At 38.9% G+C, this 14,818-nt stretch overlaps 1 protein-coding gene across 2 annotated transcripts in view; it reads left to right on the forward strand.

Moving 5' to 3' along the window:
• Window positions 1-14,219, forward strand: part of ACE2 (angiotensin converting enzyme 2) — a 53,995-nt gene extending 39,776 nt beyond the window's left edge. For both annotated transcript variants that reach the window (XM_049766787.1, XM_049766788.1), the window contains 5 exons: window positions 701-756; window positions 4,029-4,129; window positions 8,174-8,290; window positions 11,245-11,439; window positions 14,111-14,219. In XM_049766787.1, coding sequence (XP_049622744.1) covers window positions 701-756; window positions 4,029-4,129; window positions 8,174-8,290; window positions 11,245-11,439; window positions 14,111-14,219 — 578 coding nt within the window. The remainder of the gene's footprint in view (window positions 1-700; window positions 757-4,028; window positions 4,130-8,173; window positions 8,291-11,244; window positions 11,440-14,110) is intronic.
• Window positions 14,220-14,818: the final 599 nt, after the last annotated feature.

Below are 14,818 nucleotides of genomic sequence, written 5' to 3' on the forward strand. Positions count from 1 at the left end.
ATGCATAATTTTACGTATTCTTCATTCCAACTTAGCTGTTTTGTTTTGCAGAACCAGGGATGGAACCCAGGGTATCAGGCACACAAGGTATGGACTTTACCACTGAGCCACACTCCCAACCTAACAATCATTCTTTTTCCCCCAAAGGTCTCTATCACAGGCTCTGACTTTCTCTTGGTTTAACCTGGACAACAGGTTTCATTACTTTACTACCTTCCTGAATTGGATTCACTGCTTTCTGAAGTTCAGGTCTTCTTTCTTGGATTACCTCTTGTCTTCCTGCAGCAAAATCTCCAAATTGCCTAAGCAAAGAGTTTTTGGAGTGGGAGAATCAACTCTTGCCCAGAGGGGCTTTAAGTAACTATTCACATTAAACCTTTATTTGACCCCCTCTTGTTTTCAATACAGTGTTCTCCATACCTGCTTACCTGACTTTCAAGCCACCCTGGGTTCTCTGGCACCATTGGGCCTCTGTTACCTCTGTGTACTCTTTAGTCATGCGTGGTGTAACAGTGTTCCTACTCTTCATAGGAAAACACTTACTTACTCCTCAATTACTCCTTCTTTGCCCAAAGAGTGGCCACACTTTAAAATTTCTATTACTCCCATTTAAATGATGTTGTGGGGGGTAAGAAAGGAAAAAGGTCAAAGGTGTGAGTTTGCCATTTGTAAATCTAGTCTTGGATTTCCTTTTAATCAGGTGATGATGGCCAGAGTATCAAAGTGAGGATAAGCCTAAAATCAGCTCAGACTCAAGTGAGTATTCTGACCAGTGTGTCTGTGTCCATTACTTCCCCAGGCCTTGCCTTTCACAGCATGCACAAATCCGTTTCAGTGGGTTTAAATGGTTCTCTTTGTAACAGGCCATATGGTTCCTTTGTAAGAACTATAAGCACCAAATTTTGGCAACTTCTACTAATATCCTCCTAATTGGATTTACTGTGTTTACTTTTTCCTTGTTGCAGTGAAGCTCATACTGTAGATGATTTTTATTTGGTTTTCATCAAATTAGCTATATGCTTGAAGCTTTTTTAAAATGCAGATTCTTTTTTAATTTTTTAAAATTTTCATTATATTGAAACCATTGTGATTTACAAAATTCCTTATAGTTGGGTTTCAAACATACAGTATATCAGGGCCAATCCCACCACCAATCTCGATCAATCTCCCTCTACCAATGTTCCGAGAGTTCACCTAATGACAATCCCTTGCCTCTAGCCTGCCAGTATAACAGGCCCATTTTAAGTTTAGATCATTAGTTGGAGTCTCTTGATTTCATTGTTGTTGCCTTTGGCTTAGCTATTTAGTCCTGTCCTTTTTTTAATGCTACCAATGCCCCTGAGACTGCTTGGCCCCTCGGCCCAATCCTTTCATATTTGTATTTCTTCTTTTCCACTGCCCATTCCCTAAAGGACCTACTTGGTCAGAATTTGCATTTGAACATGCTCTAGGTGAGTGGCATAGAAAGTAAAGACTGAGAACTATGATTTAGGACACTGCTTCTCAACTTCGGCTGCACATTAGAGCAATATAGGCTGTTTAAAGACTTCAATATCTGCTCCTCCTTCCAGAGAGTTTGATTTACCTGCTCAGGGCCATGGCATCAAGAGTTTAAAAGCGGAAGCACTAAAGTTTGAGAAGCACCGATGTTGAGAAGTGTTTTGGATATAACCATGTTTTACAGAAAATCTTGTGACTTACACATTCATCTGCATTATTTTAGGCTGCAGTTAGTTTCCACTAAACACACATGTGAGGCTAGCCTGTATCACAAAGTGGTGTTTTAATAGGAAAAATGAGAGAGTAGTTCCAGATAGGAGTTCAAAAGTCTGGGTATAGGTGTGGCACCCTGAAAGCTTTGCAGAATTAGAGGACAGCTTGGGACTGTTAGATAAGGCAGTGCAGGTGATACAGAAAATTATTTGCATTGGATAGAACCAAAGATCGCATTTAACCCCCTTATTTTCATGTGAAGTTAAATATTATCTAAGGCTCAACAGTAGTCGTAGTGCCATTTTCATAGATAAGAAATTTCAATAAATGGGCTAGAGATAGCACAGTGAGTAGGACTTTTGCCTTGTACATGGCTGACCGACCCGGGTTTGATCCCTGGCATCCCATATGATCACCTGAGTATGCCAGGAGTGATTTCTGAGCAGCACAGAACCAGGAGTAACCTGTGAGCACCACTGGATATGGCCCCCCAATTAAAAAAAATCATGGTAGAGTAGAAAAAGAAAAGAAAATATATGAAAGAAATAATAAGAAATGAAGGTGTTTCCTTACCCAAACTATAAAAGTGAAATTCCTAATTTTTTTTTGTTTGTCTTTGAGGGCACACCGAGAAGTGCCTGGGAGCTGCTCTGGTGGTGAACTAAGGGTCCTTTCCTCAAAGTGCTAGTGGTTGAATTCCATTGTAATGCATGCAGCTAGCCCTTTGAACTGTCCCCCTGGCCTTCAAATTTCTTCTTCTTAAACACTGAGCATCTGTGAATTTCTTTCTGTCATAGTCCTCCCTTGGCCTAATACATTTTAATTACTGTCATTTAAAGGATTTGGTGTATCAGGATATTTTTCAATTATTTTCTCTTGGCACTTGTTCGTAAATGCCATTCTAAACTGTGTGGGATTGGCAGGCAGTCATAGAAGAGATGCTGTTGTAACATCCTGAGGCCCACTCCCTGGCCCAAGGCCTGTTCCCACGAGACAAACCCAGTGACAGCAGTCACAGATCAGAACCAGACTATTTTCCCAGATCAGGCTACTGCATGGCAAAGTCCAACTCAACCTTGGCATTAGATTGAGAACCTCAGGCTTTACTTTTCCAAAATAAAGAAATAATGAATGGCAGAAATATTGTTACTTAGCAATATAATAATAATAATAATAATAATAATAATAATAATAATAATAATCCTATAAAAACTACTTTCCCAAAGTGTGAAGGAGACCAGGCTAAAGTTAATACTAACAATTCCTTAGTGAAATCTTGGGTTTTTTTTTTCTAAAAGGAAAAGGAGAGATGAAAAATATGCATTATTCACTGATCTCTACTGCCAGCAAGTGGAGGAAAAAATGACTGCATCTCTGCTTTCAACAAGATTTTCATTGACTATGCAAAGACTATAAGTTATTTGTTAAGCACTGAAAAATGAAATTACCTTGTGAATTACAAAGAATTACTTTGTCCTTTGAACTTCAAGTTTCTTTCTTCTTTTGCACTTTATGCATCTGAGGACTATTAAGATATTGAACACTCAGGCTATTTGTCTAAAATATATGGACATTTGAACTGAAATACACAGCCCCCGTGGCTCCCATCTAATATGCTTGCTTTCAGTGTATTTATTTCAGCTTACAGTAAGCTAGAGAGTATAGATTTCCCTAGCTACCTGAAAATACAATGTTCCCATTTGGCAAAAGTAGACAAGTTATTTAGGCGGAAGGTCTATGAATATATTGTCCTTAATGTGTGTGTATGTGTGTAACAAAATTTTCTAAAACATGAAAAAGGATCAGTGACTCCTGTAGTCCTTTAAGTTTTGGTGTTCTGACATGCAGCCCTAGCAATATGTTGGATTTTATCAGAGATGTGATATCTTGAGTCTCGTCCCAGAATTCTAGATGGAAACTCTGAGGGTGGGGTTTAGAACTTAGTGACTTAATAAACCCACCACGTGATGCTCATATTCTCTGAGGTCACTGACTTCATGAATTACAGGGATCTTTGAAATATCAGAATATTAAAAAATATGGGGCCGGGTAGGTGGCGCTGGAGGTAAGGTGTCTGCCTTGCAAGTGCTAGCCAAGGAAGGACCGCGGTTCGATCCCCCGGCGTCCCATATGGTCCCCCCAAGCCAGGGGCAATTTCTGAGCGCTTAGCCAGGAGTAACCCCTGAGCGTCAAACGGGTGTGGCCCAAAAACCAAAAAAACAAAACAAAACAAAAAAAATAATGCTTGTTGGAAGATGAGAGTTTTGAATGCTCACTGGTCCTCACTGCGTAATGTTTTCCTCCTAATTTTGCAGTATGAGTGGAATGTCAATGAAATGTATTTGTTCAAGTCATCTATTGCATATGCCATGAGAGAATATTTTTTAAAAGAGAAAAATAAGACCCTCCTTTTTGGGTGAGTTCATATGCTTTCCAGTTATTTTCCCCCCAGTGCTTGCTTACCTTGAATCTGAGAAAATATGCTGCTTAAACTTTGAATTAAGTGAAGTTGAGGCAAATCTTCTGATACCTTTTAAATTTTCTTATAATCTGGAATTTGGGGCACTCCATTTAGGGAGAACTGTGATTGTTATCATTTACATATTGCAAATGTACTGTTCTTATTAAAGAGCTCTCCTACTCTCATCTCTGTCCTTCTCACCTTTCTCTCTAAATGCTCTTACCAACTCTCAACACTGATATAAAAAGGGAGTAACCCCTGATTTCATTGCATATATATGTATACATGTATATATTGTGTAGGACATACTATCAACCAAATATAGGAGTGAAATATAGTCAAATGAGATGATGACAAGTGCTAGGGAGGAAAATAATCCTACAGGAGAGAGGTTATAGGGTGCTGCTAAGATTCATATATGTGTGTAAGTTCAGTTTTCAGTGAAATGGTCAGAAAAGGTCTCATATTTAAGCAATATCTGATATATTAATATCTGATATTTAAGCAAATATCTGAAAAAGGGCCAAGAGCCAGCAATGTCGGAAGAATCTTTTAGTGGTGTGAGGATAGCAGGAAAGATCCCAAGGCAGAAATATCCGACCAGTGTGGTGTGAACAGAGGGGGGAAAATAGAAGAAAACAGGAGATGTGGTCAGAGCAACACTGAGGGAGGGGCAGGAAGGGAAATAGAAAGTTCTTGGGGCTCCTGAGTCAGTAAAGGGCTTTGGCTTTTGTTCTGAGGGCTCTGAGCCACGTGATCTGCCTTAGGTTTTAATTAGGATCACCATGACAGCCACAACAGCTGGTCTTATCACATGATACTGCATCCCGTGGTCACTCCCAGCCAGGATGCATTATGACAATTTTTGCTGGCAAGGACAGGATCAGAGAGTGTGAATGTATCGTATTTCTCTGTAGTTCTGAGTCTTCATCAAACAGCCGAGATTTTTTATTGTAAGAATTTATTCAAGAGACAAAATTGATTAACATAATGAGGTTAACTAATATGACATAATATAATAACATAACATATAATATGATTGATATAATAATATACATGTAAGTCAAAGGAAGTTTCTGATTAAAAACACAAATTTTTTTCCATAATGGCTTACATATCTTTCACAGTAGTATTTTAGGTACATATTAACATTGAATCAGGGGAATACCCATCACCAAATATGTCTTCCCCCCCATTCCAGTTCCCTTTCTACAACCCATATACCTCACCATCACCCCCCGGGCTGCTAGAGTAGGTGGACCCCTCTTTGTCTGGCTTACTATTAGTGATCACATATCTGTTTGGTCCTGGAACCCTCCCTTGTTTCCCCCTCTATTTAAGAGGCAGAGCTAGATAAATTGAGGTATGTGGTTTTGTTTGAAGGAAAGAAAAGCAATAGATTGGGGTACAGAATAAGAGGAAAAAAATAAAAAAGAAGTCAAAAGTCAAATATGCTGAAAATGGGCAGAGTCCCTCTAGAGGCTTCCAACTTCAGTTTGAGAGAGAATGTGAAAAAGGTAATTGAAACACCACAACAATATAGAAAGAAATATCGAATTAAATAACCAGTGAGCATTATAGCAATAAAGTCAGGCACCACACAATAGTCTCGGTTCTGAAATCAAATCATACTCGAGTGCAAAAAGAAAAAGAAAGACAAGGCAAAATAAAAAAAAATAATATTGGAGACATCAACCTTAATCTCCACACCAAAATAAAGATGTCAAAATAATCGATCAATCAATAAACGTGGAAAAATGATTGTTTTGTGCTTTTTTTTTCCTTTTCTTTCCCCCCCTGCATAGGCACAGTAACTATTGGGGATATTGTAGAGGGAATTTTCTTGACCTAGGAAATACAGGGTTTCTCCACCCCTGAAGTATACTGTCATGGGATTAACTCTAGACTCCTTGCATGACCATTTGCTCTCCCCTTGTTGCTTTCATGGTGTGTGGAAGACTGCTTTGTCTTGGATGGTAAAATCAGACCTCTGTATCTAGAGATCTTGGTGGCTGTGCAGCTCAGGGAATGGAGCTTATGAAGTCTTTCTTTGTTGTTCTAGCAGTTATGCTTCTTCAGTGTCGTTTTAATCCATCTTCTGTAGTTGGTGTTCTTGGTCATTATGTTGCTCCTAGAATGGAGCCTGGGATAAAGTCTTTCGTTATGTTTCTGGAAGACCCGTTCAGTTGCAGTTATCTCAGTCAGACTTCTGGAATTGGAGCTCTTGCTTGTTGAACAGATCTTAGACCAAAAGCTAGGTTAGAGCTTTTTGTTGCTGTTGTTGTTGTTGTTGGTCCCTGGATGCTTACTGTCCAGTCTTAGTTGCAACAACCAGTCGTCTGTATATAGCGATCTTGGCTTTTGCACAGACCAAAGGGTGACATGTCTTCTGATTTTGTGTTATCGATAGCTGATGAGGAAGGACAACTTGCTCTTAGATCAAGTTGTTCCCATTTTCTCATTGTCAGGTTATCAATTTAGAACTGGCGGAAAACAACTGAGTTTTTATCACATACAGTTATGAATCAACAGTGATTCCTTGCAGGTTCTTCTGGTACTTTCTTCTTTTAATTTTTAAAATTTGTCTTTCTTAAATTACAAGTCTTTCACAGTTATATTTAAGGTACATAGTGACAGTGAATTAGGGCAATTGCCACCACCAGTGTTGACCTCCCTCCACCCCTGTTCCCAGTATGCCTCCCTTACCTCCACCCTTAGCCCCCTGGACTGCTAATGTAACAGGTCCCTTTTGTGTATAGCTTGTTGTAGTTTGGGTCTCTTAATTCTATTGACATTGATTTTGGATTGGGTATTTAGGTCTGATCATTTTTGTTTCCACCCAATGCTCATGAGACTGCTTTGCCTTTGGTGCCATCCACCTTTTTTTCTCAGTTTATAGGAAGACATAGAAATATGAGGTAGAACAAGATGATTCATGTTCTTTGGTTCTGGTAAAAAAAAAACAAATAAAAACAAAAGAAAGTGGGCTAGAGCCTCTATCTCGAAGCTATAAATATAAAAAAAGAAGAAAAAGAAAGAAAAAAGAGGTGTCTGACTTGGCAAGATTTATTTTGGTGGTTGTTGTTTGTTTTCTTCTGGTACTTTCACTTTGAAAATATTCTATCATTGAAAAAATATGATTCTTATGTGCTGCCAGAACAAGTAATGTCAAGACTTGCTACCACACGTATGGGTTCATGAGCATTGGGAAATTTGGGGGTTTCGTGGACAATGCCATTCTTCAGTTGTTTACCTTGCCTCAAATGTCCCTATCTGACCCCAATGATTCTCCCCCTAGTTACAATAAAAAATCATCAATCTTCATTCTTTTTACTGTGCTCTTTTTCCTAGAAGAAAAACTATTTTTATTTCTGGATCATACTTGGCAGCACTCAGGGGGTTCTCCTGGCTCTGTGCTCAGAAATTACTCCTAACAGGCTCCCTAACAGGGACCATATGGGATGTTGGGAATTGAACCCAGGTCAACCACTCGCAAGGCAAATGCCCTACCTGCTGTGCTATCACTTCAGCCCCAAAGTCATTTCTTTTCTTTCTTTTTTTTTGAGATTCATTTAATATCACTGTTGATTTTTTTAATTTAAACACCATGGGTACAAGGTTGTTTATACTACAGTTTAGTTTTCAGATAGTTGTTCATGATTGAATTACAGCCATACATTGTACAACAACTTTCACCAGTGCTCATTTCCTGCCACCAATATCTCCAGTTTCTCTCTCACTTTCCAGATGCTCTCTTCCCTCCCACCAACCCTCCCCAGCCTGCTTCTGGGGGAGATGTTTTACTTCACTCTCTTTTTCTTTATTGACATTGTGGTTTGCACTGCTAATAATGAAGGGGTGCCATGTATGTTCCTTTCATAGTAGACCCTTCTGTATCTAAATGCACTCTCTGCTTTTTTTGTGGCAAACTTACTACCATGGTAGTAAAATCCTCATTTTATTGTCTCTAGATATCATTCGCACTTCTTTTCTTTACAGGGACAGCAACATTATGGAAAGTAATTTAACTCCAAGAGTCTCTTTCACTTTCTTTGTCACATCGCCTGAAAATGTATCAGAAATCATTCCGAAATTTGAAGTTGAAGAGGCCATCAGGTGAAATTTCCTTTAAATCAAGCTATATAATGGCAAGGGCGCTAATTTCACAACTAAAACAATAACTGCTATATGTCAGTTATTGTTCTGAGTCACAAGCAGCTGTTAGCTCATGTTTACACCTTGAGTTTAATTCCAGAAGGGCCATATAGCAAGGAAAATTTCTGGGTTTGCGTTGTTCTAGATGAAGACCCTTAGAAAAGGATTTGAGTATAAGTAATTTCTTGAGAGATGATCTAACAGAAGGATGGGTAGAAGGTACAGGGAATAGAAGGGAAGAAAATAACTTGTTATGTGCTATCAAGTTCCCATCATGACCAATTAGAGTTCCATTTGACTGGAGAATTATGGGAGACTATGTAGAGCATATACTCATTAAAACTAGGGCATTAATTTATTCACCACCTCCCAGTAGCCATTGGCTGAAAGTAGCTTGCAGGTAACATTAATTCTTAGTGTTCTGTCAGGCAGATTGGGTGGTCTTTGTGACCTGAAATACTCCCAGGCAAAGGCAGCTATTATTAAACAAAAGAAAGTCTGGTCAGCACATATGGAAAAGGATCAAGGCAGAAGGAATGTATAGAATGTATTACCATCACTTGTTATATGAACTTAGATGTAGGATTCATTTTACCAACCCAAGTGTGAAGCAAGATAGGTCAGAATAGGATTCCTTAGACACTGTATGGCCTCAAGTGTTTCCTAAACAAGAAGAGTGAAGAATGAATGAATGTTAGTAGTTTTGCTTGTCATTTAAAGATCACCACCATATTAAAAAAAATGACTATCAAGAGGGGGAAGCTCACTAGATGGCTCTCTTGTGCCGCTCTTCATCCTGGAAGCTGAAGACCTACTGAGCAGGGTGTTCCTAGAAAATCTGGCTTAGTTGGGGGTGTGCAACTCAGCCCAGAGAGTCTCTGCTTCCAAATGGCTGTCTCTGTTTTGCAGGAAAGTGCTAGTTGAGATCATTATGAGAGATCTCAGCTCGCTGTAAGCTGTAGCAGAGCTTGAATTTGCTGCTTTCTAAATGACTTAAGACACTTTGAGGCTAAAGATCCCCTTCCTTGGAAGACTCTGACCCTTTGACTCTCCTGTTCTCCTAAAGGAGAGGAGGATGTAAATGCCAGGTATTTTGGCTTTCAATCCACAATAGTCAACATTTTACTATATTTTGTTTTATTTTTTGAAGTAATCTTCCATTTTTTTCTATAAAAGTTGACCACATCACATCCCAGTGTTGGAAAATTCAGCAAAGATCCTTTTCCTGTGTTCCCCCAAAGCTGCCACAAAATGTCAATACCTTTAATTTAGAAAATGTGTCTGTTGAGACTTGGGTATGGGATCTGTCTCACTTGTAGAAGAGGTGTATAACATTGTCCATTATTCATTATAAAGTCATTGAGACATGCTCGGACAAGAGGAAATTGCTCGCTCAACATGCATACTTTGCCTTTAGAATACTATAGGCATAATGGAAAAAAAACATTAACCAATTGCATATTTATGCACTTAGGACCCAATTCTCCAAAATATTATTACTAAACCCAATCCTACAAGATTATAAAAAGAGCTTGACTGCTAAAACTCCACAGCTGGTTAAACACATTTACCTAACTCTTTCGTTTTTATGTCAGAAAATTAAAAAAAAATTTTTTGGAGGGGGCCACACCCGTTGATGCTCAGGGCTCAGGAGTAACCTGCCTATGGGCTCAGAAATCTCTCCTAGCTTGGACGGATATGGGACGCCGGGCGATCCAACTTCGGTCTGTCCTAGGCTAGCACTTGCAAGGCAGACGCCTTACCTCTAGCTCCACCACTCCGCTCCCCTCCCCAAAAAACATTTTAAAGTACTTTTTCGTTAATATAAAAAATAAAAGTTGCAGCAGCAATCCAATCGTCTTAAACAAAAGTTCTCTATGTGAAAGTGAAAATGCATTAACCTGATTGCTCATACTATGTGGTATATCTGCATAATAAAGGGTGCATAATATGCAGATGTTAAGTGGTATATGCTCTCCTCTCCTGCACACAGGCTTCAGCTCCAGGCAGCATTCACTCCATAAGACACACAGACATTTTCCCCCATCTTTTTTGGGGGGAAAAAGTGTATCTTATGGTACAAAAATATGGTTATATACAAATATCACACCTCTCCATTACAGATGTGCCTGAGGTCTCTGACCATTTTCCCCCAATTCTTTTTCTTACCTTCAATTGATTTTTCCATATTATGCTCCTTTCTATAATCTAGAGTCAGGGTTCTCTAGATATATCCCCCATTTTCACTTTTCCTCATCTATTATTCTTTATACTACAAATAACTTCTGATTTGCTTCACTTAACACGATATCCCCATGTTCCATCCAAGTTGATGAAAATCACATGCTTTATTCTTCCTTGCAGATGAATAAGATTCCATTGTGTATGTATGTATATAGACATATATATATATACAAACACACCCTACCCTTAATTGTTCACTCATCAGTTCGTGGACACATAGTTGATTCCTTATCCTAGCTATAATTCAAAGTGCAGCAATGTACTATGTCCTTTGGAGTCAATGTTTTTGTGTCTTGAGGGTAGATACCAAAATGTGGAATTGCTGGGTTCCATGGCAACTCTATTCTTACTATTCTGAAAAAGCTCCAGTGTGAGGATGGCACATATCAAAAAGGCTAGGAATAATCTCTTGGTAGGATGTGGTGAAAAAGGAACATTCACTATTGGTACGAATGCTGCCTGGTTCAATCCCTATGGATAAAAAGAGTTTATTTTAAAAACTATCTTTCATTGTACCTGGTTATCTACTTAGATTTAATTGCTATTTTAGGTGCATTTTCTTAGGATAAGCCTTACCTAATCCTTTCAGGACAAATATAATGAGTAAAAATTAGATCTTATTTTATTTTGCTTATGCTCTTTTTGTCTAAATGTTCTGCTTTGGAAAATAGGATGTCCCGGGGACGTATCAATCGTGCTTTCGGCCTGGATGACAGCACCCTGGATTTTGTGGGTATTGAGCCCACACTGGCACCCCCTTACGAGCCACCTGTCCTCATCTGGCTAATTATGTTTGGGGTTGTGATGGCAGTGGTAGTAGTTGGGATTCTCGTGCTCATCATCACCGGAATCAAAGAACGAAGAAAGTAAGTGGCCTTTCCTAAACATATCTGTCCTAAAATGGAAAAGTTAAAAACCAAAATATTTCAACAAAATTGTAGAAGGCAATCACTTCTGAAAATAACTTTGCACCAAAAAGTATTTCTTACTAATACCACCACACACTGACCAGATTTTGCGAGTACTTTATCTTTCTAGCAAGCTCTGCACAGAGATGTTCCCCCAGGGCTGATGTTCAGAGATGCACAGAGATGTACAGAGATGTTCCCCCTAGGATGCTCTGGTCAACTCCACCTTCCTCACAGCATCACTGTTCTACTGCCTTACTGAGATGAGTCTTTGATTTATAAGGGACTTTGAGACTGGATTACTGAACTCTGAAATTATTCAATAATGAGCTGACATTGACTTCAAAGTACTATTTATTTGTTTTGGGTTCTTTTGTTTGTTTTTGGGCTACACCCATTGACGCTCAGGGCTTACTCCTGGATATGCCCTCAGAAATTCTCCTGGCTTGGGGGGACCATATGGGATGCCCTGTGATCGAACCAATGTCCATCCTAGGCTAGAGTTTGCAAGGCCTTACCTCTAGCACCACTGCTTCGACCCCCAAAATACTATTCTTAAATTCTCATTATTTCTTCTTAGGTATCCCCAAATCCTTATGATTCCTTCCTTTATTTCATGGGCCAAGCACTTTTTTCTGGTTTTTCGGGCCATACCCGTTTGATGCTCAGGGGTTACTCCTGGCTAAGTGCTCAGAAATCGCCCCTGGCTTGGGGGAACCATATGGGACCCTGGGGGATCGAACCATGGTCCTTCCTTGGCTAGCGCTTGCATCTCGCCGGCCCCAACTTCCTAATTTTCTTGAGTTGAAAATCTGAGTTCATTGAGGGTTTAAGTCACCAGAGATTTGATTTATAGTTTTGCGCTGACACTAGTTTTTTTTGTTGTTGTTGTTTTTGTTTTTTTTTTTGGTTTTTGGGTCACACCAGGCCGATGCTCAGGAGTTAATCCTGGCTGTCTGCTCAGAAATAGCTCCTGGCAGGCACAGGGGATCATATGGGACACCGGGATTCGAACCAAACACCTTTGGTCCTGGATCGGCTGCTTGCAAGGCAAACGCCGCTATGCTATCTCTCTGGGCCTGACACTAGTTTTTTTTAACCTTGATAAAAAACTTTCATTGAGCTTATATATAATATTTTATATTATATAACATTTATATTATATATAATATTTTATAGTACCTAATCAACACTTCAGGTTGCCCATACATATTATTTATTGGTGGGTGGCCACATTTGGCAATGTTTAGGGTTTATTCCTGACTCTACACTCAGGAATTATTTGGGGCACTATATTGGATGCTGAGGGTTGAACCTGGGTTGACTGCATGCAAAGCGAGTGACTTGCCTACTATACTGTAGCTCCAGACCCTACATATTCTTTCTCAAGTCTCATATGCACTGGACTATTTTGCTCAATTTTCTTTATTATAGAGATTTTCAGTTCCTCTATATAGCATCATTTTAAAAAATAAGAGGCTTGGAGAGACAGAATGGGGGTAAAACACTTGAACTGCTTGTGGCAGGTTCCAATTTGATCCCCATCATCACATTACTGAGAAGTAATCCCTGAGCACAAAGCCAGGAGTAATTATGGAGCACTTGTGGGTGTGTTTCATAAAAAAAAAACAAAAAGAGCTGACTAGAATACATTCATGTGACTGATATGATTAACATTAAAAAATAAATAAAAGGATACTCAGAGCCAAAGATGAAGTTAGTGGATCCCAATTAATCAGAAGCTGTATTTTAGTAAGACCTCCTGGGTGATTTGCAAAACAAAATACTTTTGAGAAGTATTCTGCGTGATAAAAATGTAACACAGGAGATACTATTCCAAAGTGAATTTATTAAACAAATTATTTAGGGCCACCTCCTTTCTCCTATATACTATGTTAATAGAAAAATCTATTTAAAAATCCTGGCTTAGTGCTTTAAGACATTAGTTCTTTCAGCACATGCATGATATGTTATCTTCATTGTGTGTAACAGATTCAGACAGACTAAGTATCTTCCTCAAGTTTATAGATTGTCAATTTTAGAATGGGATTTATCTATCTATCTATCTATCTGTCTATCTATCTATCTATCTATCTATCTATCTATCTATCTATCTATCTTTCTACCATCTATCTATCTATCCATCTATCTACTTACCTACCTATCTATATACCCAAACTTCAAAGCTAGTTGTTGTAACATAAAATTGACCTATCGTGGTCTTGTCATTTTGGAAGATGATAACTTAGTAGGGAATCATTATTCAAGTAATAATAATGGTTAATAAATTGATAAATATTGAGATTCATCTTCCAGTTACTTGGAAACTCTGTCAGCATTTAATTGCCATCATTTTCCACAGGCAAACTAAGACACAGTAGTCCCTTTTATCTGACCCTAGAGACCATATCTATTCACTAACCAGTCTCCTATGCTCTGCCAGCCAAAGTGTTAATTAATTATGTGCCCACAAATCATGACTAATGCCCTCCAGGTGCCGATGGATTATTAACATGGTAACTAGGGTGGGACCAACAATTGTGATTAGATATAAGAGATTCTGGGCCTCAAGGCAGGCAAGTGATAGTCTAATATCACCATACTAAGATGATTTCACTTCTTTTCACAGGAAAAGTCGAGCAGAATTGGAAGAAAATCCTTATTGCAACATGGACTGTAGTAGAGGAGACACTAACTCAGATATTCAAAGCAGTGAAACGCCTCAGACTTCATTTTAGAAAATCTATTTTAGTTTCTATCTTGGGGTGGTTTTATTGTACATACATTTAATCTGTGGTACCAAAATATGATAGTATAAAGATGTTATTAAATATACAAATGATATTAAATGATATGAAAGTGGATTCAATATCTACTCTGCTCAGGGCAAGCTATTGAGAGAAGACAGGTCCAAAAAGAGAGCATCACTTGCAATGCTGACAGCATTTCTGCCTCATGATTTGACTTCCAATCTATTTATATTCATAAGTGTCTTTGGCAGGGCCAGAGCAAAATTACAGTGGGCAGGGCACTGACCAATGTTTGATCGCCCACACCTCATAAGGTTCTCTGAGCCCACAGGAGTGAACCCTGAGTGCAAAGCTAGGAGTATTCCCTGAGCATAGTTGGCTTGTGGCCCTAAAGAAGTGTGTCTTTGACTTCACAGGTTGTTCAGGAGGTAGAGGAATGGAAATATATGTTGCATGACTGGAAGGTGGTGGTGGTGGGGATATAATATGGAATCTAAGGTTACGGTCTTATGTGAAATCTGGATGTTTAAGAAAGTGTTTAAGAAAGGTGTGTGGGAGCTGGTAGAGACACAGGGATGAGAAAGGCA

This window comes from Suncus etruscus, chromosome X (assembly GCF_024139225.1).
Source record: "Suncus etruscus isolate mSunEtr1 chromosome X, mSunEtr1.pri.cur, whole genome shotgun sequence".
NCBI classification, from domain to species: Eukaryota; Metazoa; Chordata; class Mammalia; order Eulipotyphla; family Soricidae; genus Suncus; species Suncus etruscus.